We start from the raw sequence: 24,912 nt of genomic DNA, 5'->3' as shown, positions 1-24,912 counted from the left end.
CTGACCGGCTGCTCCCTTTTCCCCCCCCGCCCGGCAGTCCTGGCCTTTCCCGCCTACCTCCTGGGCATCGACAGCGGGCGGCTGCAGGAAAAGCTGACCAGCCGCAAGATGGACAGCCGCTGGGGCGGGCGCAGCGAGTCCATCGATGTGACCCTCAACGTGGAGCAGGCGGCCTACACCCGCGACGCCCTGGCCAAGGGGCTCTACGCCCGTCTCTTCGACTTCCTGGTGGAGGCAAGTGGGGTGGGCGCAGGAGCGGGGAGAGGCCCCTGGCCCTGGGCTTGGACCAGCCAAGTCGGGGAGGCGGGCTTGCCTGTCACAGCCTCACCAATCCCCCTCTGTGGGAGGCGTTAGGCAGGGGAGGAGGCGATCAGAGGGGAGATTCTGCGGCCCCCTCTGGGTGTGTGTGGAGCCCAGGAAGGTGGGTGCTGCCGGAGCGGTCCAGGCCCCGACTGGGATAGCTGCTGTGGGGATGGAGAGAGGGGGGTGCGTTTGAGAGCCACGAGGGGGCTGTCAGGAGGACAAAGTGATGGACTGGCCGGCGGTGGATGGGAACGGGAAGTGTCAAGATCAAGAGAGATGACAATACGGGGCGGGCCCTGTGGCCGAGTGGTTAAGTTCGCGTGCTCCACTTTGGTGGCCTGGGGCGCCAGTTCGGGTCTTACACCCAGCTCATCAAACCATGTGGTGGTGACATCCCACATTGAGGAACTAGAATGACTTACAACTAGAGTGCACAGCTATGTGCTGGGGCTTTGGGGAGGAGAACAAAAGAGGAAGATGGGCAACAGATGTCTGCTCAGGGCCAATCTTCCTAAAAAAAAAAAAAAATGAGTGATGACAATAGTAGCCAGCATTACATGGCCCTGAGTGTGTGCCAGGCACTATTCTAAGTGTGTTACATGCATCAATTTATTTAATTCTTAGAAAAAAACCCTGTAAGGTAGTTGCTGTGATGAACGCATTTTAAAGATGAGAAAAGAGAGATGCAGCGTGATTCAGGGGTGGAGCCGGCTGCCAAGGCAGGAATGCGGATGTTCTAATACCTGGGTTTCTCATCTGGGTGACTGATCAGCCAGGGGGCGAGCACAGAGCTGGGGAAGGCAGGAGGGAGACGGGTGTGAGGGGACGTGGTCTGTGAACGTGGCTATGAGCATATCAAGAGAGTGGCAGGAGTGCTGGCCCAGTGGCGCAGCAGTTAAGTTCTCACGTTCTGCTTCTTGGCAACCCAGGGTTTGCCGGCTAGGATCCCAGGTGCAGACATGGCAACACTTGGCAAAAGCCATGCTGTGATAGCCGTCCCACATATAAAGTAGAGGAAGATGGGCACGGATGTTAGCTCAGGGCCAGTCTTCCTCAGCAAAAAAAAAAAAAAAAAAAAAGAGGAGGATTGGCAGCAGTTAGCTCAGGGCTAATCTTCCTCAGCAAAAAGAGGAGGATTGGCAGCAGATGTTAGCTCAGGGCTAATCTTCCTCAAAAAAAAAAAAAGAGAGAATGACAGGCTGCCACTCACCTACTGTCCCCGCCCGCATCACAGGCCATCAACCGTGCCATGCAGAAGCCCCAGGAGGAGTACAGCATCGGTGTACTCGACATCTACGGCTTCGAGATCTTCCAGGTAGGGCCTCTGCTCCCCCGCCCACGCCCTGTGCTCCCTGTGCACCCTGGGCTGGCCCGGTGGCCGCAGGAGCCTCCGGCATCAGCCCTCTGAGGAAAGGACGCTCTTCCTCCCCGGCAGAAAAACGGCTTTGAGCAGTTCTGCATCAACTTTGTCAACGAGAAGCTGCAGCAGATCTTCATCGAGCTCACCCTGAAGGCTGAGCAGGTGGGCAGGGACAGCCAGGTGGCCAAGGCCAGGGGACACTGGGGTTGGGGACAGGACTATGAAGGTCGCTGAGCAACCAGGGGATGCCCCAGCACCCCATTCCCACTTCTGTCTGCCAACCTGCGCAGGCTCCACCATGAGCCCTCCATCAGAAGAAATAGCCTCTTTCTTCATTCCTTCACTGATTATTTATTAAGCACCTGCTGTGTACCAGGCACTGTTTGGAGTGCCAGGGAGACCACCGCGAACAGGATGGACAAAGACACCCGCCGTTTTCGTTGTACCCATCCTGCAGACGCAGAGCCTGAGACAAGGATTCAGGGCAAATATGAGGGCAGTGAGGAAGTGAGAGAGGGATTGAAAAAGAGCCCGGATAGGGTGCGTGGATGAGCAGCTTATGCTGCAGGCTACTGCGGATCAATTCTGCTGGCCCCGGGGGAAACTTCCAGAGCAGACCTCAGCACTGGACCACCTCAGGAGCAAGGGAGTCCAGGCATCTGTCCACCGGCTCCTGTCTGTCTGTGGTCCATGGCTGCCAGGGTCGGCTCTTCCAGCCTGCCCCATCCAGGGCGATGGGCTTTGTTACTAGAGACAGTTATGAGCGATAAGATGAGGGGATACAGGGCAGGGGGGACCCGCCATCCTCCTTCACCCACCCTTGTGGAGCATGCATTCTAGAAACACACACACCCTTACCCAGACACCCACCCCCCTCCCTGTCCCCTCTGCCGCCCCCAGGAGGAGTACGTGCAGGAGGGCATCCGCTGGACCCCCATCCAGTACTTCAACAACAAAATCGTCTGTGACCTCATCGAAAACAAGCTGGTGAGGGTGGGGCCAGCTTTAGGGGGGTCTCACTGGGAGAGCTGGGAGGGGGTTAGGGCCCCCATAGGCCCTATGAGACTTGAGCACAGCTGAATTATCCCATCAGCCACTTCATCCATTCTCTCTGGCCACCTGCTCACTTTTCACTTATTCACTCAACAAACATTCCTTCAGGCAGCTTGCTCAGGGCCAGAGGAGTCAAAGCTGACAGGTGCCCCACCGGGCCACCTCTGGCTGGGGAAAGGAAAGAGACATGGATCCCGTATGGGGTTCCTCATCCCCCCTGTGCCCCGAGCTTCCACAGCAGCCCCCCACCATCACCTTTTGCTCTTGTGTTGGGCAGTCCCCATTCTCTGCCCCCGATACCCCAGTGAAGCTCTCGCTGCTGCCAGCGAGCAGGATGGGGGTGGGGCGGGGCCAGGCTGAGCGGCTGCCCCCCTCCCACCCTGCAGAACCCCCCAGGCATCATGAGCGTCCTGGATGACGTGTGCGCCACCATGCATGCCACGGGCGGGGGCGCCGACCAGACGCTGCTGCAGAAGCTGCAGGCGGCCGTGGGCACCCATGAGCACTTCAACAGCTGGAGCAGCGGCTTCGTCATCCACCACTATGCAGGCAAGGTGCGTCCCGCAGGGGCCCCACCTCACAGACCCCAGGGCCCCACTGCAGCCTCCAAACTGAAGGGAAGGAGCCCACAGGGACCCCCAGCCGGGGCTGCAGAATTCCAGCCACGCCCTTCTCCAGCCTGCCCTCCTCTGAGCAGAAACAGGGACCTCCTTCCACGAACCCCCAGGACCTGGCCTGGGCCCCCCACTGTGGTCCTTTAGCCAGGGCTACAGAAACCCACTGGGTCCCCTGGGGTCAAGGCCACAGTTCCCCCTTACAGGACAGAACCGCCCTGCCATTGACCCCAAGTTGGGCAGCAGACTCCCAACCTGCAATCTGAGTTCTAAACCCCTCTAACCCCTGACCCAGGACACTGCCCCCCACCCTCTGACCCCAACTTGGAGACCCCAGACCCATGCTACAAGATACCGTCCTCCAAAATGGGCTGGAGGACCCAAGGCCATAGACATCCACTGGCCTCTGCCTCTGGCCATGGTCCTGCTTTCTGATCGACAGGACTGCAGACCCTCCCACTGACCTTAACATGGGCAGCGGGCACCCCTAGGGGTCCCCTGGCTATGCTGCAGCCCACCAGTCCCTAAACGGGCTCCCGTGTTCCTTCAGCCCCCTGATCAGGTCTATGGAGAGCCCCCCTCCCAACTTTGAATAGCAGACCCGGCCCACAAGCCTGGCTGAAGTCCCCCTCCCCCGACACAGCCCCCAGCCCTCTGACACACCGTGACACAGACACTCAGTCTGACCTTTTGGTTCCAAATTAAGTAGCAGACCCCTGGGGACGCCCTGTGGAGGCTGCCACCCCCACCCCCGACTCTGGGCTATAATTGTCACCCACCCTGCCTCTGATCCAGGCTACAGCCCCTCACCCCCAATCCGGGCTGTAACCGCCACCTGCAACCCAGGCTGCAGCCCCACCCTCCAACCTGAACCTGAACATCAGACCCCCAGGGACCATAGGCCCCGCCTCCTGCCCCCTATTCTGAGCCATAGACACCCCAGTCCTCTCACCCCGCAGTAGTTCCCCCCACGGGACCCTTGACCACCTGGGCTGTAAGCCCCCCCACACCCAAGCCCCAGCCCCTCACTCCCCCGACACCACCTCCCTCCAGGTATCCTATGACGTCAGTGGCTTCTGCGAGAGGAACCGGGACGTTCTCTTCTCCGACCTCATAGAGCTGATGCAGACCAGTGAGCAGTGAGTGGTCCCGGGCGTGGGGGCCTCCGGGCGGAACCCCCCCTACAGTGGGGATGGGGGAGGACCAGGGACCACTCCCTCTTCCCCAGAGCTCCCATCGCACCATGGACTTCGTGGGGGTGGCTGTGCGGCCGGAACAGTGTTTCTAGTGACTGGTTGTGATGGAACGGTAGCCCAAGGGCCACAGGGAGAAGTTAGGAAACCTGAGGAGCAGCTCCTTGCAGCCCTCCCATCCGTGAACCCAGCACCCACGTGGGGTGTAGACAGTTCCCCTATTGACGCAGTGGAAGCACACCACGCTGGGCATTTTTCTGTGTCAAGGCATATACATCCATCTCCCTGACCACAGCTGCGTGCCAGCTTCCATCTCTTGGCTTTTGACACGTCAAAAGTTCGTTCAAGCCCTGCTGTGTACCAGACCCCATTTGAACTTGAGGGGATGGAGGCCCGAACAAGACAGAGGACACGCTACTCTCCCTGAGCTGACGGCCAAGTGGGAAGGCAGCAACGGAACTAGAAAAACAGCAAACGGAACAATAGCATCAAGTCAAAAGACAGCGGTTCTTAAAGTGCTGGAAATGGGGCTCCCGGGCCAGCAACGCGAGCGCCCTCTGGGCAGGTTACAAACGCAGAACCGGGGGCTCCACCCCAAACCTGGTGAACCAGAATCTGCCTTTTAACAAGCTCCGCCCCTCACGGGCCTCCCAGGGACCCATGTTCATGTGAGAGGTTGAGATGCATTGATTTAGAGCAGCGCTGTCCCATATATTCCACATCCAAGAGAATTCAAGCTACATACGTAATTATTGTAATACAGCCTTATACTGGAACAATCTATATACCATTGCATGCATCCAATTTAACAAGTGACTTTTAGTCGAGGTACAGAGTTGTACAAGCATCACCGCAATCCAGTTTGGAACATTTGTGCCACCCCAAAAAGATCCCTCATGCCAAATTGCAGTCTATCCCCATTCCCACCACTGGTGGGTTTTTGTTTTGTTTTGTTTTGTTTTTGTTTTTTTGGTGAGGAAGATTGGCCCTGAGCTAACATCTGTTGCCAATCTCCCTCTATTTTGTATGTGTGGCGCCACCACAGCGTGGCTTGATGAGCCATGTGTAGGTCTGTGCCTGGGATCCGCACCAGTGAACCCCGGGCCGGCAAAGCAGAGTGGATGAACTTAAACCCTATGCCACCAGGCCAGCCCCCTCTTGTCCATATTTCTTGACACACACGTGTGAGCCTGTGCATGTAGGATGATTCCTACAGAGAAAACTGCCCCTGATGCCTGAGATGCTGCATCACTGGATATAATATTTTACTACTTAAGTCAACCTTATTCTATTTACTTTCTACCCAAGTCATGCATGGTCACAGAGGAAGAAGTAACAGTGCAAATAAATCAAAGAACCAAAAGGATGAAACCAGCCTCCGGTTCTCGTCCTCACACTGCCCTGCCCCCCGTTCAGGGAGAACCATCCTGTGCAGCGTGCCCTCTGGGTCCCAGGCACCCAGGCAGCCCCACCTCAGGGAGAGGGCACCCAAGGTCCAGCTGTGCCTCCGACCTCCTCTCTCCCCCGCCCAGGGCCTTCCTCCGGATGCTCTTTCCCGAGAAGCTGGATGTAGACAAGAAGGGCCGCCCCAGCACCGCGGGCTCCAAGATCAAGGTGAGCTGGGTCCATCTCTCCCCCTCCCGAGGCCTCTGCCCCTCTCTCTGGCACCCTCTGCCCAGCAGGGTGTTCCTCCAGCTCTGGGGTTAGGGGGCTTGATCCAGCTTCCCCCTGACTCCCGGAATCCAGAAGTGAAGCATCATCCTAATAATTTGTTTTGGCCCTTCAGTCATTTGCCACTTTTTAAAAACTTGTGGTAAAATATACATAACATGAAATTGACCATCTTCACCCCGTTAAGTGCACAGTTCAGCGGCATGAAGCACATTCACCGGGCTGTGCAACCATCCCCACCATCTGTTTCCAGAAGTTTCCATCTCCCCAAACTGAAGCTTTGTCCCCATGAAACACTGACTCCCCCGCCACCTCCCCCAGCCCCTGGCCCCCCATCCACTTTCTGTCTCTGTGACTGTGGCTCCTCTGGGGACCTCCTGTGAGTGGACCACACAGTGTGTGTCCTTCTGTGTCTGGCTTATTTCACGGAGCATCACGTCCATCCATGTTGTAGCACGTGTCAGAATTTCCTTCCTTTTCAAGACTGAGTAATCTTCCATTTATTATGGCATAATACTGCTTTTGTATGGAAATACTGCTTTCTCTTATCCATTCCTCTGGGGATGTGGGTTGTTTTCGCCTTTTGGCTCTTGTGAATGGTGCTGCCGTGAACATGGGTGTCGCATCCTAATAACATTTTAATAACTGTGTATTGAGCACTTGGTTCTGGCAGCCAACACAGGACACTTTACTCATGTGGGACTCGCCCCACCTGGCAGATGGGGAGACCAAGGCTCAGAGAGGCTCAGTCAGTGGCCCAGATCACACAGCAGAGCCACGACCCACACCGGGCTCTCTCCTGCTGCACCCCGCAACATCCCCACCTGGAACAGTTTCCTTTCTAGTCCCCTCCGAGGGACTAAAATGCACAACGCCAGGCTGGCCTCTCAGACATACACCCACAACTCCCTACTCCCGAAGTCCAAGTTCCCTGAAGGACAGGCAGAAATGTTCTGGGCCACGTGTTCCCTGCGTGCTCAGTTACTCCATCAACAAACGTTTGCTGAGCACTCCCTATGTGTGACCCTTGGGTCCGAGGGTCGGGTCGGCACACGATATGAGCCCCGCGTGGTGTGTGCTAACGGCGGTGTGCGCAGACCCGGGCCGCCGGAGCCCGTGGTTCATTGGGCGCTGGCCCCCCACCCAGTGTGTCTCTGTCTCTTGGGTCTGTATCCAGGGTAGGAGGAGAGAGGGGCCAGGGGGTCCCACCCGTGCCCCCCTCACCCCCGCCTTTTCCTCCTCATCATCAGAAACAAGCCAACGACCTGGTGGCCACGCTGAAGAGATGCACACCCCACTACATCCGGTGCATCAAACCCAACGAGACCAAGAGGCCACGTGACTGGGAGGAGAGCAGGTGACCCCTGGCCCGGTCTGGCCCCCCGCTGGGCCAGTCCACACTGCCTATCCCCAGCCTAACCCTCCCTCCCAAACCCTCCCAGGGTCGCGTGACCCATCCCAGGAATAACCCAGGCCAACCCCTAGGACCAGCACAAGACTCTTCAGGCCTCCGGGTTACACCTGGCACCAACCTAGACTCCCCCAGGTCCCCAAGATGACCCCAGACTAACTATAGGATGACCCAGGGACTAGCACAGTCCCCCCTAACTCCCAGACACCAGGACCTCCCCCCAAAGTGACCCTGGAACTGGCACAGAACTAACAGACCCCGCCCCCAGAACTGACTCGCAGGCTGACCCCTGAACCAGCACTGAACCCCCCTCCGCAGACCTCAGCACTCACCCCCAAGCTGCCTCAACACAGATCCAGACCCCCCAAACCCCAGGTCTGCCCTTCCCAGCCCCCCTCAGCAGCCCGCCCCACCCCCACCCCCGTCCCAGGGGACTCAGGCCACCCTCCTGTCCAGGGTGAAGCACCAGGTGGAGTATCTGGGCCTGAAGGAGAACATCAGGGTGCGCCGGGCCGGCTTTGCGTACCGCCGCCAGTTTGCAAAGTTCCTGCAGAGGTGAGGCGCCCCGCCCACCCGCCCCCCGGCCCATGCCGCCCCCTTGCAGAATAGCCACCAGCCGGCCGCCTGCTCTAACCCTCCCACCCCATCTGCCCCCAGGTACGCCATCCTGACCCCCGAGACGTGGCCCCAGTGGCGCGGGGACGAGCGTCAGGGGGTCCAGCACCTGCTGCGGGCGGTCAACATGGATCCGGACCAGTACCAGATGGGGAGCACCAAGGTCTTCGTCAAGAACCCCGAGTCGGTAAGCGTGTGTGTGTGAGAGACAGACAGACACCTGTACCACGTGTGTGGGCTCGGGTCCTGCTCTTCAGGCCACTGTGTGACCTTGGGCCTGTTCCCCCACCCCTCTGAGCATGTAGTGTTCAGAGAAGCCTGAATTAGCTGGACGGTCCTTGGTGGTCAGGAGGCAGGTGGAGAAACACATGGCCACCTGTGGGACATCCCCTTGTGAGGGAAAAGCATCCAGCTTATCCAGGGCATCTTTTGGTCCCTTCTTCCTTCCTTCCGTCTTTCTTTCCTCTATCCCTTTCTGCTTTCTCCCTTCTTCATCTCCTCCCTTCTTTCCTTTCTCCTTATTTTCTCTTTCCCCTTTTCTTCCTTCATTCCTGAACACACTGAGTCCCTGGCCTGAGCCTTATGTCAAAGTAGCGATTTTCTTATTCCAAGACCTGTCTCAGGCCCTGATAGATTAAAGACAAACTCGATGAATAATCCCTCTGGCACACTATCATCAGCTCTTAGCTTTTCATCCCGAGGCTGGAAGCTCCAGTGTCTGATATGGCCTCTGCTTTCTGGGAAGAGCAAGGAACTCTAACAAATGAGTTCTGAGGAGCTAACATACAGCATGGTGACTATAGTTACCAACACTGCGTCGTACACTTGAAAGTTGCTGGGGCCGCCCGGTGGTCAAGTGGTTACGTTTGCACGCTCTTCGCTTTGGCCGCCCAAGGTTTCGTTGGTTCGGATCCTGGGCAAGGACATGGCACCGCTCATCAGGCCACGCTGAGGCAGCGTCCCACATGCCACAACTAGAAGGACCCACAACTAGAATATACAACTAGGTACTGGGGGACTTTGGGGGGAAGAAGAAGAAAAAAAAAAGAAGATTGGCAACAGATGTTAGCTCAGGTGCCAATCTTTTTAAAAAAGAAAAAAGAAGAAAGTTGCTAAGAGAGTAGATCTTCCGTGTTCTCACCACACACACAAAAAAATGGTAACTATGTGATGCGATGGAGGTGTTAGCTACTTGGGGGGTCATCATTTTGCAACATATACTTGTATCGAATCAATGCCTTAAAGGGACACATGTTTTATGTCAATTACACCTCAATAAACCTGGAGGGGAAAGTTCTTTTAAAAAAAGTGACGATGAGAAGATCAAAAGTCCAGGGCAAGGAATCCCCTAAGTGTCTGCGTGGCCACCTGCTTCTCTGTGAGGATTGGAAGACAAACGAGGAGACGCCTCTCAAGGAGCTGTGCTAGCTGACCAGACTCCCAGGCCGTCCCAGGTTCCCCAAGACTGGCATAAGCTGGAGCAGCGGGAAAAGGGGTGCTGGGGACAGGGGTCAGCCCAGCGAGGTCACCTGCACAGTCGTGGGTTGCTCTAAAGCACTCGCGGACCTGATGAAGATAAGCAGGAGATTGCTGGCATGTTTCCCTTGACCGTACTGCAACTTACAAGTAACTGTTTTCTCACCAAACCAAAAACGTAACACAGTGGGGTGGAGACCACCGAGATTTCACACCAGAAAAATAGCCCTCTGTCCTGGGAGGCTGGGAGTCTTCACCCCCAGATTTGTCTGCATCAACTTCCTAGAGCTTCTCCCTGTGGACACGCTTTCCACCAGGAAACCAAAAGTCTGGAATCGCATTCAAAATAGATATTGTTCCTCATAGAAATTTATCACAAACCAAAATTGTTCTTGGCTAAAGCTGCGCCTGGCACAAGTTCATTTGTAACAGATAAGAAAGAAAGGGGAGAGGTTAGCCCAGTGGCGCAGCGGTTAAGTTCGCACGTTCCGCTTCTCGGCAGCCCGGGGTTCGCCGGTTTGGATCCTGGGTGCAGACATGGCAACGCTTGGCAAGCCATACTGTGGCAGGCATCCCACGTATAAAGTAGAGGAAGATGGGCACAGATGTTAGCTCAGGGCCAGTCTTCCTCAGCAAAAAGAGGAGGATTGGCAGCAGATGTTAGCTCAGGGCTAATCTTCCACACAAAAAAATAAATTGACACTGGAAAAGAAATAGACAAAATCAAGCTAGCACTGGCTAAGACTAAGATACAAGGTCAAATCAAATTTTGACCAAAATTGCAGTCTGCCCATTTTGAGGTGGGGAAGATGAACTGGCAGGAAATGTGAAATTCACAAAGGTAAAAGCTTGGTGGGAAAATTGTATAAGGAAAAAAAAAGACAAAGTTGGCACAGGAAAAAAACTGATGCTGATGAGAACAATCTTAGTAAAATGAAAGCGGAAACAATGGAAATAGTTTGACTGTGCTCTATCAAAATGGATCAAGGAATCAAATAACCCTAATGGAGATGGAGCCTTTCTCAACCAAAAACGCGCTACGTTGGGAGGATTCTGCTTTCAATTTTGTTTCTTGTAAATATGGAGTCAAAATATCCTTGAACGTTTTACACACCTGTTGGCCCTCACTGCCCATCCTCCCAGGTGTGTTAGTTTCTGTGGCTTCTGTAACAAAGTGCCACACACTGGATGCCCTAACGCAACATCAACTTATTTTCTCGCATTTCTGGAGGCTAGAAATCCGAAATCAAGATGTCAGCACAGCCACGCTCCCTCTGAAGCCTCCAGGGAAGAATTCTTCCTCACCTCTCCCAGCTTCTGACGGTTGCCAGCAATCCTTGGCATTCCTTGGTTTGTAGGTGCATTACTCCAATCTCTGCCTCCGTGGCCACATGGCCGTCTCTGTGTGTCTGGGTCTAAATTTCCCTCTTCTTATAAGGACACCAGTCACATTGGATTTAGGGCCCACGCATGCTGATCCAGTAGGATCTCCTTTTTTTTTCCCCTGAGGAAGACTGGCCCTGAGCTTACATCTGTGCCCATCTTCCTCTACTTTATATGTGGGACGCCTACCACAGCATGGTGTGCCAAACAGTGCCATGTCTGCACCCGGGATCTGAACCGGCGAACCCCGGGCCTCGAAATCTGAATGTGCGCACTTAACTGCTGTGCCACCAGGCCGGCCCTAGGACCTCCTTTTAACGTGATGACATCTGCAAAGACCTTATTTCCAGAGAAGGTCACATTCACACGTTCTGGGGGCACGTGAGTTTGGAGGGAACCCCAATCATCCCAAGACAGGAGGATAAGCTCAGATTTGGGGGGGCCTGTCTGACCCACCTTAACCACACCCCCATCGCCCTCTGCAGCATGATGGAAAGCATTTTCAACTCTTTAGACAGATCAATTTCCCAAATTGAAAATGCACCCGCTTCACTGGGCAGAAATAATGAGGTTGGGGGCCCTGTCCAGTCTGCCCTGGACGGCTAACGGGGAGTGCGTTTCTGATTGACTGGGAACCCCCAGTTCTGCTTGGCTGGTCTCCCCTTTGTCACCTCAGCAAACCACAGAATGCACTTACGTGCCCTCCAGACACCCTCTATGCATTCTCAGACCCTCTTTGCACACAGACCTACCGCCCCAGAGAGTATTGACCTAAGAAACAAAAGAATATGGAAACCCCACTCAATTCTCTGCAACTTATGAAACTGCAATGTTTTTTTGTCTGTGTGTTTTAGATTGGCCCTGAGCTAACATCTGTTGCCAATCTCCCTCTTTTTTTTTCTTCCCAAAGCCTCAGTACATAGTTGTATATTTCAGTTGTAGGTCCTTCCAGTTCCTCTATGTGGGATGCTGCCACAGCATGGCTTGATGAGCGGTGCTAGGTCCGCGCCCAGGACCCCAACTGGTGAACCCCGGGCCACCGAAGTGGAGTGGGTGAACTTAACCACTCAGCTTCAGGGCCAGCCCCCGTGCAATGTTGGCTTGTCTTATTTTGTTTTGCCCTTGTGAGAAGACTCCCCGCTTTTTATGAAGAGTTATAAATCCCCACAGCTTTAAAAGTCCTCCAAGATTTTTTTTTTGAGGAAGATTAGCCCAGAGCTAACATCTGCTGCCATTCCTCCTCTTTTTTTTTGCTGAGGAAGACTGGCCCTGAGCTAACATCTGTGCCCATCTTCCTCCACTTCATATGTGGGGCGCCTTGTGGGGCTTGATGAGCGGTGCCATGTCTGCATCCAGGATCCAAACCAGTGAACCCCGGGCCGCCAAAGCAGAACGTGTGAACTTAACTGCTGTGCCACCGGGCCGGCCCCTCCAAGATGTATTTTTTAACATGCATTTGAACCAAGTATCTGCAGAATTCTTCTAGTCTTTGCAGGGAGGCCTGGGGTTTTTCTAAATGAAGCTCAATGTTATTTCCAATACTTTTTCCCATCTTCACTGATTGACAACACTGCCCCCTTTATCACTACTCATCTGTTTGAATTAGGATGTTTCCAGCCATCCATCCTACTTCAATTGACCTTTCCATCCTTTGACCAGCACCCCACTGTTTTTATCACTGTAGATTTATAATGTTTTCGTATCTAGTGTGTTCCTTTCCTTGACGTGTTCACCTGTTATTATTCCAAAAGAATAGATAGCCTTCACGGCATTTCCACTCTGACTTGCTCTAGAATAGTTTATTCCCTAAGTCCCGTCTGGGCCAAGACTCGTAAGAAACTCAAAAGTTTGCTTTCAGCAAAAGCTTCCTTTCCAGGACTGCCATGTGTGGCTGTGCATGTTGTACACTGCATAAACACATGGTCACCAGCCACATCACATGGTCGCCTACACATCAGATTTTCACACTGACAGTATTGACAGTATGGTTTTCTAAGATGCGCGTTGGTTCATATTTCTAACATCTCTGAAAGTGAGGTGCACCTCACATGGATGGCATGCCATAGCTTAATTAGCAGTGTGAGAAACCATGATGTTAGACCATTTCTGCCAAGACTATACAGCTAGTAAGTGGCAGAGCTGGGCTTAGAACCCAGCCGGACCAATCTACGGTTATAACTTATTGTAGAAGCTTGTGCCCCCTATTGGGAGGAAACTCTGAGTCCAGTCATGTGGAGGAAGAAAAAGTGACCACAGTGTATGAGCATGCGTGTAAGAGCATATGGGTGGGGTGATGCCGGGACCCACCACCCCTCCTTCTCGCCCAGCTCTTCCTTCTGGAGGAGATGAGAGAGCGAAAGTTCGACGGCTTTGCCCGCACCATCCAGAAGGCCTGGCGGCGCCACGTGGCGGTCCGGAAGTACGAGGAGATGCGGGAGGAAGGTGAGAGGTTGCAGGCGGGAGGCTGAGGGTGGGGACAGGTGGACCTGGAGGAGCCAGGCCATGACCTCTGCCCCCCACGCTGGGTCCCCACAGCTTCCAACATCCTGCTGAACAAGAAGGAGCGGAGACGGAACAGCATCAACCGGAACTTCGTCGGGGACTACCTGGGCCTGGAGGAGCGGCCGGAGCTGCGGCAATTCCTGGGCAAGAGGGAGCGCGTGGACTTCGCCGACTCGGTCACCAAGTACGACCGCCGCTTCAAGGTGAGGCATGAGCAGGTGGGCACGGCTAGGATCCTGGGCCCAGCCTGGCACCCCTAGCAGAGGTACACCCTTACCTGGCTCAGACACACCTGTCCACAGGTATATATTCACCTAGCCTGGGTACACCTGTCCCATCACAGGTACACTCTCACCTGGCCCAGACACACCTGCCCACAGGTATACACTCAACTAACACAGATACATCTGTCCATCAAATACTCCCTTAGGTAGCCTAGACACACCTGTCCATCAGATACATCTTCACCTGGCCAGACACATCTGCCCACGATTACACACTCACGTCACCCAGAAGCCCTGACCACAGGGCCACCCTCACTTATCCTGAAAACACTGTCCATTAGGTACACCCCCACCCAGTCTAGATAAACCTGTCAATGAGACACACCTTCGCCTGGCCCAAATACACCTGTGCACAGGTACACTCTCCTCTGGCCTGGGCACCCATGTCCACAGGCATGCCTTCACCTATCCTGTACCTGTTCACTGGCCCAGACACCTCTTTCCAGCTAATCTACCCTTCCTTAATCTCCTTTTTCTTATATAATGTAACCACTCACATACCTTCACGTGGAGGGACACCCTCACCTGGCCTGCCAGCACCACCCCTCTGCCTGGGGTTGATCCCCTGGGGCCAGGCTGCCCCTGCCTAGGGCTCCTGACACCAACTCTGGTCCTCCATCCTCACAGCCCATCAAGAGGGACTTGATCCTGACGCCCAAGTGTCTGTACGTGATCGGGCGGGAGAAGGTGAAGAAGGGACCTGAGAAGGGCCAGGTGCGTGAGGTCCTGAAGAAGAAGCTGGAGATCCAGGCCCTGCGGGGAGTCTCCCTCAGGTGAGGGCCCCACCTGCCCCGTCGTCACCCTCACCTGCCGCCTTCATCCTCCACCGTCCTCCTGTTACCCATCTGTCACCCTGACCATCTTACTCGCTGCTATACCTGCAACTCTCTCTTGGCCCTGCCTGTCACCTTCACCTGCCCCCACACTCGTGATCCTTATTTCCCACCAGCACCTGCGCCCTCCCCGGCCCTTCTCTAGTACCCCTTCCCCAGCTCCTTGCTGCTTCTTCCCTTTTCCCCCACCTGGGTCACTAGCCCCGTACCTGACCCTCCCCTGTTGCATCTCACCTGTCCGTCCTTCTGCCACCCTCACTTGTCACTCTCCCCTGCCTTTCCTCCCGCCCCTCCCCCAGCACGCGCCAGGACGACTTCTTCGTCCTCCAAGAAGACGCGGCCGACAGCTTCCTGGAGAGCATCTTCAAGACCGAGTTCATCAGCCTCCTGTGCAAGCGCTTCGAGGAGGCGGCGCGGAGACCCCTGCCCCTCACCTTCAGTGACACGTATGCGCCCCCCATCCTCGGGTTGGGCGCGGCACAGCGCCCCCCTCCCTCGCCCGCGCGGCCTGGCAAGGATGGGGTGGGGAGGGGACCCCCCCCACGTGGGGGGATGGGCGCCCCCACGGCTTCCTCCTCTCCCCACAGACTACAGTTCCGGGTGAAGAAGGAGGGCTGGGGCGGAGGTGGCACCCGCAGCGTCACTTTCTCCCGTGGCTCCGGCGACGTGGCTGTGCTCAAGGCCAGCAGCCGGGCTCTCTCGGTCAGCGTGGGCGACGGACTGCCCAAAAGCTCCAGTGAGTCTGCGCAGAACCCGGGGCGGAGCCAAAGGGGCGGTCCGGAAGAGGAGGGCCCTGTGGAAGGCGGGGCTAGCAAGAGAGCCAATCAAGCTGTGGGGGCGGTGCCAGCTAGGGTTGGCCTAGAGCCCGTGAGGGCCATGGAGGGGCGAGTCCACGAGGTGACCAATGAATGGGCGAGAAATGTGGAAGGGGCGTGGCCAGAGGCAACCCGTGAGCTGGCTGATAAGGGCGAGCCCTGGAGTGGGCGGGCCCAGGGAGCCAATGACAGGTGCGTCCTGGAGGGGCGGGGCCAATGCTGGGCGGAGCCAGTGTTCCAGTAAATAAGAGGCGGCACCGATGGGCGAGCCAGTGAGCTTGAGGGGGCGGGCTCTGGGGGCGGAGCCAGAGTGGATGGGGCTTGCGGGCGGGGCCAAGAGCCTGGTCCCGCCTGGCCACCACGCAAATCCCTCTCTTCTTTCCCCTCTCCCTTGCAGAGCCTACACGGAAAGGGATGGCCCAGGGAAGACCTCGAAGGTCGGCCCCGGCCCCTACCCGGGCAGCCCCGAGGCCCCCCAGAGGTGAGGGGGTGCCCCCCCACTAAGTGTCTTCGCTTGCCTCTTGTGGGCTCCTAAGCCAGACCTCCTGTCAACCGGATCTAACAAGCAGAGTTGAGCACTCTCTCCTTCTCTGTGCAGAACTCTCCATAGCTCCCCATCTCCTACAGATTAAAGGCTAAACTTAGTTTGGTATTCAAAGCCCTTCCAAATCCGGCCTCAGCTAACCACTGACCTTTTCTCCCATCTTACACTCTTGTCATGCAAACTCCATCTTATTTTGTCAATTTACCCAATTTGTTCTTACCTCCAGGCCTCTGCTTGGGCTGTTTGCTCTGCCTCTCTCCCAAATTCCCACTCCACTCGAGCTCCTATTCATCCTCCAAGACCCACCTACAAAAGCCCTCTACAGAAGGGGCTGGGGGAAAATCTTACCCCTGCAGAACTTTCCATTAGTCCATCCTAACCCCTAGGTCCCCTCCACTGGCCCAGTCTTTTACCATCCTGGGTTGAGAGTGTGGCTGCCTCCTCCCTCAGAGTGAGAACTTGGAGCTAAGTCCTCCCCAAATCCTCCTAGCTTCACCCTGGTAAATGCCCCCATCCTTTCTCCTACTGCAGGCCCAGACCGCAACGGGGTGCCCCCCTCTGCCAGAGGGGGCCCCTTGCCCCTGGAGATCACATCTGGAGGGGGCTCCCAGCGGCCTCCTCGGGGCCCTCCGTCCTCAGCCCTGGGGGCCAGCAGACGCCCCAGGGCACGGCCCCCCTCAGAGCACAACACAGAATTCCTCAATGTGCCTGACCAGGGCATGGCCGGGTAGGTGGGGTGGGAGGGCGGCCCCAGGAGGTAGGTGGAGGCGGGACTGTGTGGGGCTGTGACAAGTGCCCTGTCCCCACAGCATGCAGAGGAAGCGTAGCGTGGGGCAGCGCCCTGTGCCCGGGGTGGGCCGGCCCAAGCCCCAGCCACGGACACACGTCCCGAGGTGCCGGGCGCTGTACCAGTACGTGGGCCAAGACGTGGACGAGCTGAGCTTCAACGTGAATGAGGTCATCGAGATCCTCATGGAAGGTGTGTGCACGCAGGGGAGAGGTGGGAGGAGCCAGAACCCCAACACGGCCAGGCAGCCCCCCAGGACTGCACACCTTTCCCGAGGAGAACAGAGGCAACCAGCTCCCACCCAGCCAGCTGGAGAGACCCTCTCCTGTGCCCTATGGAAGCCTTGAGTCTAAGCCACCCTGGGAGCCTGGCCTCATAGCATCACATCCAGTACCCCAGCCTCATACTGCTCACTTGTCAAACAGGGTTAACAGCAGAGCCCCTTGTGACCCCTTGTGAGTAAGAAATAGGCCACCTCGTACCTTAGTCCCCTGGGCTGCCCCCAGAGGGGCCTGGGACTCAACAGCTCCCTCTGCAGGGGGATGGGGGAGCCCCATAGGGGTCATTCCTGGGTCCACCATGGGGATTGTTGGGAGGGGCCTGCAAGAGGAGATGAGGAGGGAAGAGCACAAGAGAATGGTCTAGAAAGTGACGGCGTGTGAGCCAGTGGCCAGAAAAACCATGTGTCCGTCCCTCCATCCCTTCCTTCTATCTGTTGACAACTCTCTTTTCTGCCTCTGCCTTCTGCCAGGCCGGTGGAGACGAATAAGACAGACACTGAGCCAGCATGAGGCTTTCTCCCGGGTGGGCTGGGCGCTGCCTCATGCTCCCTTCTCTCCCCCAGATTCCTCGGGCTGGTGGAAAGGCCGGCTACACGGTCAGGAGGGCCTCTTCCCAGGAAACTACGTGGAGAAGATCTGAGCCGGGGGTCCCCCGGAGTCTGCTCGCCCGCCTGCCCGACGGGGGGGCCAGGCCCTGCCAGCGGGGGTCTCGCTTTCCTTGGCTGCCTTGGCCACAAGGTCGAGTCCTGTGGCCTCCGGCCCAGCCCAGCCCAGCTCAGCCCAGGCCCTGGGTCTGGGGGTCACCACTGCAGCCACCCCCGGGCCCTGGCCTCCCCCATGTCACACCTGCTAGTCAAGTCCCCGTTTCCTCCTGTGTCACACGGAGCTGACAGCGGAACCTACCTCCCAGCTGCCTTGTGAGAACAAAATGAGTCGAGTCACGTTGGCGAAGTGCAGGGCCCAGTCGGGGGGGCCTTGACAAGCGTGACTTCCCTCCTTCCCTCATCACTGGGGCAATAAACGTTTGCCGGGTGGAAACGGAATTCACTTACTGAGTGGCAGCAACAAGGACGACCTCCTCACCACCCTGTGAGGTGGGCGCAACCAATGCCCCATTTTACAGGTGGAAAAATGGAGGCTCAGAGAGGTTGAGCCACTTACCCAAGATCCCACAGAGCCAGGCTTGAACTCATATATGCCCCTGCCCCCCCTTCTCAAAGCTCGAGTTTGTCGAGCTTCTGGAAGCTGCATGCCAGCTTTCCTGCAGAAAATGGTCCAGTGGGTCCTGTCTGCTTTAAACCTACAGCTCCCAAAACCATCGGGGACCCAACTGGACCCTGAGGAAGGAGGCATGGCCCCCCCGTAAGCTCTCCTGGGCCATCCCTGGCTCCTACCACCCTCCCACCCACCCCGTGTCTGTGCCTTCTTAGCCCTCCCGCACCTGGGGTCAGGATTGGTTCCAACATTCTAGGGCCCTGGCTGTCTGCACTTATTGTCACAGGTGAGGGGATGAGGCTGGATCCTGGTCTTCCCAGCTGTCTCCGAACCAGTGCTGGGTCTGAGCCCTTCAGAAGTCCTGCGGGTGCAGCTGGAACCCACTGGGAGCCCCTCAATGAGCAGCCAGGCTGGGAGAGACAAAGCCAGATTGGGGGTGTCCGGCCTGGGGTGGGGAGATACAGAGGGAGTGGGAGTTGCTGGAGGGACCAGGAAGGATGGAAAGGGTGGTGTCGGTGGCTCTTGGTGGCGAACACCACACAGAATGACCTAAGCTAGGATGGGAGAACTCCAGGCAGATGACACCCACCCAACAGGAGGCTGGGAGATGAGGTGTCAAAGACAGATCGGCCAGCAGAGCCTTCTGGAGCATCCGCACCTTCTCTCTTCCACACCTGTCTGGGGAAGCTGAGTGTGGCTGGGAAAAAACCCCAAGGTGGCAAGTGGGTCTCAGCAGCGCTTTATTAGTCCATCATTTTACAAAAGCATTTAACATAGTCCCTTGAATGTCCTCCCTGCCCTCCCCCTCTAAGTTTCTCCATTCCACTGCCCACCCGCCACTGTGTGCATCTCTCTGCAAGACTCCGATGTGAGGACAGACTTGAGGAGGACGGCCATGAGCCACCAACCTCATCAGCTGGGCATTTCCTGGGGCTTAAGGGGAATCAGGGCTTCGTCTCCCTTCTCTGCCTCCAAATTTACCATGCAGTCTGCCCCCGACTCCTGGCGCTTTGGGCTACAGCCCCGTGGCCCCACTGCCTTGGCAGGCATCCCATTTGCAAGAAGTAGGGCCTTCCAGGCAGGACAGATGGGTGAGGTTTGGGTGGGGTGCTGGGGGTGAAGAAGGGAATGGGTTTGACACATTCTAACAGCGTCGAAAATCTAGGTCACAGCATCTTCACACTGCAAACCTGAGTCACCTTGGGCCTGCCCACTTGGCAGCCCCACATCCTGTTGACTCTTTTACAAAAAAAATCCATCTCTCCCACACTCGAAAATCCCGGCTCCCCTCTCCAATTTTTTAGTGTCTCTTTCTAACAGCATTCCCTGCATGTGGACGTGTGTGAGTACGTCTTATGTACACAGATGGAAATACCTTGCACCCAAAGTCTACACTTGCCTAGAGCTCAACAAACACCTCTTGAATGGTTAAATAATGTATTATAGAGAACTGAGATCAAAGATCCACTTTACCGACCCCCCAGAAGGCCATCTTCCAAAGGACAGCCAGCGATCAGATGGTGTACCTCCCCTGCTGAAAATTCACCAGTGGCAGGAATAGAAACCACACTGCTCTCTCTCCATGGTTCACAAGGCCCTGCATGACCTACCCTGGACCATGTTCACTTTCTGACCTCCACACCGCACCTCCACTCTGCTCCAGGAGTGCGTGGATCTCTTCACTGGTCCTTAAAAAAGACAAGCTTGTCCCTCCCCACCTCAGGACATTTGCACGAGCTATCCCCACATCCCGGAGCGCTCTGACCTCCTGACCTTCCGTTGTCTCATCCTTCCTGACTCTCAGGCAGCAGCTCAGAAGCCACCCCAAAGAAAGGCTTCCGTGACCCATCACTGCCATATCCTTCCGGGTTTGTTTTTTTGGTAGCACTCAATATAACCTAAGATGGTTTTGTTCACTTGTTGACTCAGTGTTTCCCCATTTAAAAACGTGAGCGGCCCCTGAGGGCAAGGATGTTCGTCCTGTTCTTTGCGTTCGCAGCGCCCGGAACGTAGGTTGGATAGGTGACTCATTCCCCACTGAGACACCCAGGGCTCTCCATCCTTAGGCTACGCCCGTTTATAAACAGGTGTAGAGGACAGGCAGCTTGCTTCCCGCCCTGGGCCACCACAGCGGACTCATCTCAACTTCAGAACTAAGTGCACTGACGATTTTGACACCTCTCCGAAGAGGGGCCCAATCAACACGACCTCTTCAAAAAAGGAGAACCGCTGTTACCCCCTTTCGAGGGCTGGTGAAGGGACGGGACGGGAGGGGATGAAGATGCCCATTTTGCAGATGAGAACACAGAGGCGCGACAAGATGTAAACCCCGGTCTCAGCGCGCAGGCTCTGTTAAAGATGCGCTCCATCATTGCCCTCGACTCCCAAGGCCGCCCTCGCGCCTGCACCGCGGTCCAGGAGGACCCCGGATCTCAGGCCCCGCCCCCTTGCGGACCTCAGGGCGCAGGCCCCGCCCCCGCTCTCGCGAGAGCTGGGAGGCGGAAAATGGCGCCGACGTGAGCGTGAGCCCGCGGCCGCCCAGGGAGTCGCTGCAGCCTCAGCCCGAGCCGCCGGAGCCGCGGGAACAAGAGGCCGAGCCGGGCCGAGGATGGTGAGCGCAGCGCCAGGGGCGCGGGCGCGGCGAACCAGCGGGGACTGGCGGGGAGAGGCCCTGTCGCGCACACACCCTCCGGCGGACCCCGCCCCCACATCCGGGCACTCTCCCGCGGCTCGCTGTCACTCGGCCTTACCCCCTACTTCCGGGCCTGGCCTCGACTGGGCCACGCCCACAGGGCTCAGGCTCCGCCCCCGGGCCTTGTACATCCGGGCCCCCAGCACCTCCGAGTTCTGCCACCTCGATCCCGGTGGGTCTTTATCTCTCAGGCCTCGAACAATCCGCTCGGCCACTTCGGGCCCCTGCTGTATCTTCCTGGCCGCGCCCTGCTCGGAACCCCGCCTTCATAGCCTTGGTCCCGCCCACTCCCTCTAGGCCACGCCCCTGCCGCTTAGTCGGCCTCCCTCCTTCCCAAGTTGGGAGGAGAGGATGCTTGTCTTTTATGGGCGATTTCTGACAGATACCCCTTTCTGCATTTGGGACACCTCCCAGCTCTTTCCTGAAGATGGGGATGCAGGAGGCGGGAGCTCAGTCGACCTTCACCCCCTGCCCTCCCTTGATGGTGCCTCCTTAGGATGACATCTCAGGGGCATTTGCTGTTTCAAGAATGCCCAGTGGTCTTGGCGGGGTGGGAGGGGTGCCCCTGGCTGGCCCAGGCAGACCCCGGGCCCAGAGGGGTTCTCCCTGCCTCTTCCTTCCGCCAGGAGGAGGAACCCTCGGGGCCCAGCGCGGACATGCCAGCCACTGCAGAGCCCGGCTCCAGTGAGACCGACAAGGAGGTGCTGTCCCCAGTTGTGGCTGCTGCAGCCATCCCCTCTTCCATGGGGGAGGAGCCTGGCCCTGAGCGGGCAGCCACACCCCCGATGTGGGACCGGGGAGCACCTGGAGGGACCCAGCAGGGTGCCTCCCCAGCCCCAGACAGTGGCCAGCCTGGCCCTGGACCCAGCCTTGGCCCGACCAGCATAGTCTCCGGGACCAGTGAGGACCTGCGGCCTCCCAGGCGACGCCCGCCTCCAGGTGACCTGTGATGGGGCCTTCTGGGGGGTCACAGGCCCTGGAACAGAGTGCAGAGGATCTCCAAACTTGGGGCCCATTTAGAGGGATGCCAGTCACTGTTCACCGAGCACTGTGTACGCCAGGCCGTGGCTACAGTGTTAAGCCAGGCCAGCTCAGCTCACCTCCTGCCCTCTGGCACCTCAGTCTGTTGGCAGCGGGAGCAGAGCCCTGGACAGCGCGCGTGGGGAAGGGACGGGTGACCCCTGCTCTGTGCATCCTGCAGGGAAGCAGATTCCCTGCTCCAGCCCTGGCTGCTGCCTCAGTTTCCCCAGCGTTCGCGACCTGGCACAACATCTGCGGACCCATTGCCCACCCACACAGTCCCTGGAAGGTAGGGCCAGGGTAGGTGGTGGGGAGGCAGGCAGAGCCTCCAGGCGGGCGTTGGCCACCCCGCTCCACTCCTCTGTCCTTCGCCCCTGCCCTGCCAGGCAAGCTCTTCCGATGTTCCGCCCTGAGTTGCACCGAGACCTTCCCCAGCATGCAGGAACTGGTGGCACACGGCAAGCTGCACTACAAGCCCAATCGCTACTTCAAGTGAGACCCTGACCACCCGCGACCTCCCCTGGTGCTCGGTGACCAGGCCCCGGGCAGCTTCGCCCGCCGCTGGTGTGATAGCCCCACTCCCCGGGCTCCAGGCCTTTCTCCCTTCCCAGTCAAGGGGGTTGGGTCTGGGGGCAGGTGTGGCCTCGGGCAAGCCCGGTCCTCACCTGCCTGGAAGAGAAACTGGTTACTGAAACGAGTCCCAGGGGCTCGGGGGCGGGGCTTACGTGGTGTGGCTCTGCCCAGCCCCTCTCGACCTCCCAAGAAGAAAATTGACCGCCCAAGTCAAAATGGAGACTTCCTTCCTCGTTTTCCCAGGGCTCTGACCCGGAGGGGTCCGGAAGGGTCGCGGTCACAGGAGGGGGGCGTTTAGGGCCAGCTCCTCCCCCCAGGTGGGGAATCTGTGATTTGGGCCTAGGCTCCCCGACCCCCGGGAGACCCAGCCCTGTGCCCGCCCCCAGGTGTGAGAACTGCCTGCTGCGCTTCCGCACGCACCGCTCGCTCTTCAAGCACCTGCATGTTTGCGCCGAGCATGCGCAGAGCCCAGCCCCGCCGCCGCCCCCAGCCCTCGACAAGGAGCCGCCGGCGCCCGAGCGCCCCCCGGAGTCCGACCCCGCGTCGGCACCGGGCCTGCAGTTCCCGCTGCTCGAGCCCTTCACGACCCCCGCCCCTGCCCCCGCCGGGCCCTTCCTGCCCTTCTTGAGCCCCGCGCCCTTTGGCCTCAGCCCCCCGCGCCTGCGCCCCTTCCTAGCTGCCGCGCCCGGGCCGCCCACCTCCAGCGCCGCCGTCTGGAAAAAGAGCCAAGGTCAGTGTGGGGGCGGGGCCGCCTGGGGGGAGGGGACTGGAGCGCTCTGGCTCCTGACCTTGACCCGCCCTTGTCCCGCAGGTACAGGCGGCAGCCCGCGAAGACCCCAGGGCGGCTCCGACGCGCCCTCAGGTGCGTGCAGGTGACCACCAGGGAGGGGTGGAGGGGACTCCTTTGCTGCGCCCCTGCCGGGCCCAGGGATGCTGGCAGGCAGCGGTGCCCGCCCCCTTCCCAGGTGGCCAGAAATGCCGCCCCCAAAATACAGGATTTTGCCTTAAAAATGACTGGCCCCTGCGCCTTCCTCTGCGCCGGCGTCTCCGTGTGACTCGCGCCCGGTTCCCGAGTCTGTCCCCCTGCGGTGGTTCCGGGGATGGGAGTGGGGGACGCGGCTAAGTCAAGTTCGGAGCCCCCCATTCCAGGGGGGTACACGCCCGGGAGAAACGGATCAGCCCTGCCAGACCCCCGGCGCCCGGAGCTGATGGGGAGGCGGGGGAAGATCCGGCCGCCCTCGCCCTCGCGCACCGTCCCCGGGGGTGGACGGGTCCTGTGCCCCGGGCCTGACGGCGTCCCGCCTGCCCACAGGGCACGCGGCCCCGAGCCGCATCGTGTGGGAGCACACGCGCGGCCGCTACTCGTGCATGCAGTGCGCTTTCTCCACGGCGTCGCGGCCCGCCATGACGCTGCACCTGGAGGACCACCGCCCCGTCGCCCCCGCGGGCCCCGCGCCCGGGCCGCCGCGCCCCGCCGCGCCGCCGGGTAAGGCCCGGGAGCGCGCGGGTGGGGAGGGCGGGGGCCCCGAGGCGAGCGGCGGGGCCGAGGCTCAGGCGCCCCCTCCTCTGCCCCACCCAGACCCGGCCCCGCTGGCACCCAAAGTGTCGCCGCTGCTGTCAGAGGGGGACTGTCAGGTTTTCTCGCCGCTCTGAACCCCGCCGCGTTGGGGGTGGGCCTTGAGGAGTGGATACTTTTGTAATTTGGGGGGAGACTGAGGTGGACGGGGTGGGGGGGACAATAAAAGAGGCGTCATGAGCCAGCTTGTGCTGTGTCTGGGTCCCTTGTCCCCCTGAAGCACAGCGGGCCAGTCTAGCCGTCCTAGGGCACTCCCATCTTGGGAGGGGGCAGGCCTCCCCCCTCCCCGCCCACCTGTGTCCCACCTGCCCTGACACCTCCAACAGGGACCCAGGTCTCCAGCTGTAGATGGGTTGGCCTCTGCCTGCTGTCCTGTCCCACCGCTTCCCGAAACCGGAGGGGATGGAAGTTGCCAGTTTTACTTAAGTCCCAGGAGTTGGGAAGACAGGCTGGGAGCCTGGCCCTGCTGGAGCCCCAGATCCTGGGGCCAGTGCTGACTCAAGGGACAGGGTGGGCACTCCGGCAGGCTGGGGCTCGCATGACTCCATCCTCGTCCCTCTTCTCTGGCTGCCCCAGCTCTGGGGAGGGAGGGTCAAGGACTGCCCTGGAGAGCCTGGGTCCCCTCCCTCCCCCCTTCTCCCCCATCTCCGTCCTCCTCTTTCCTCCTTCCTGGGAAGTCAGGCCAGGGCCAGGCTTCCAAATCTGGTGCCA

General features: G+C 58.3%; 2 protein-coding genes across 2 annotated transcripts in view; both read left to right on the top strand.

Moving 5' to 3' along the window:
• The window catches only part of MYO1F (myosin IF), a 32,125-nt gene extending 13,954 nt beyond the window's left edge, over positions 1-18,171 (top strand). The window contains exons 10-28 of the mRNA XM_044752426.2: positions 38-234; positions 1,538-1,618; positions 1,739-1,825; positions 2,564-2,650; positions 3,103-3,270; positions 4,384-4,469; positions 6,056-6,137; positions 7,445-7,551; positions 8,062-8,160; positions 8,263-8,407; positions 13,407-13,521; positions 13,615-13,784; positions 14,493-14,638; positions 14,998-15,144; positions 15,286-15,434; positions 15,911-15,994; positions 16,589-16,784; positions 16,867-17,036; positions 17,689-18,171. Of these exons, the coding sequence (XP_044608361.1) occupies positions 38-234; positions 1,538-1,618; positions 1,739-1,825; positions 2,564-2,650; positions 3,103-3,270; positions 4,384-4,469; positions 6,056-6,137; positions 7,445-7,551; positions 8,062-8,160; positions 8,263-8,407; positions 13,407-13,521; positions 13,615-13,784; positions 14,493-14,638; positions 14,998-15,144; positions 15,286-15,434; positions 15,911-15,994; positions 16,589-16,784; positions 16,867-17,036; positions 17,689-17,765 (2,393 nt within the window). The 3' untranslated portion in view covers positions 17,766-18,171. The remainder of the gene's footprint in view (positions 1-37; positions 235-1,537; positions 1,619-1,738; positions 1,826-2,563; positions 2,651-3,102; positions 3,271-4,383; positions 4,470-6,055; positions 6,138-7,444; positions 7,552-8,061; positions 8,161-8,262; positions 8,408-13,406; positions 13,522-13,614; positions 13,785-14,492; positions 14,639-14,997; positions 15,145-15,285; positions 15,435-15,910; positions 15,995-16,588; positions 16,785-16,866; positions 17,037-17,688) is intronic.
• A 2,647-nt stretch (positions 18,172-20,818) lies between these two features.
• Positions 20,819-24,381, top strand: ZNF414 (zinc finger protein 414). The gene is made up of 8 exons (XM_044752427.2): positions 20,819-20,951; positions 21,659-21,971; positions 22,234-22,341; positions 22,439-22,544; positions 23,012-23,355; positions 23,437-23,487; positions 23,938-24,111; positions 24,205-24,381. Exons 1-8 carry the CDS (start codon positions 20,949-20,951, stop codon positions 24,276-24,278), a joined length of 1,173 nt encoding a protein of 390 aa, XP_044608362.2. The 5' UTR covers positions 20,819-20,948; the 3' UTR covers positions 24,279-24,381.
• Positions 24,382-24,912: the final 531 nt, after the last annotated feature.

This window comes from Equus asinus, chromosome 20 (genome assembly GCF_041296235.1).
Source record: "Equus asinus isolate D_3611 breed Donkey chromosome 20, EquAss-T2T_v2, whole genome shotgun sequence".
Lineage (NCBI taxonomy): Eukaryota > Metazoa > Chordata > Mammalia > Perissodactyla > Equidae > Equus > Equus asinus.
The sequence above is the reverse complement of the archived record's forward strand: the minus strand, read 5'-3'. Positions and strand labels throughout refer to the sequence as shown.

Bases quoted from the DNA above. Each gene is read 5' to 3' on its own strand.
- ZNF414 (XM_044752427.2), top strand. The intron at 23,488-23,937 runs GTGCGTGCAGGT...GCCTGCCCACAG, and splicing joins CGGCTCCGACGCGCCCTCAG to GGCACGCGGCCCCGAGCCGC. The intron at 24,112-24,204 runs GTAAGGCCCGGG...TGCCCCACCCAG, and splicing joins GCGCCCCGCCGCGCCGCCGG to ACCCGGCCCCGCTGGCACCC.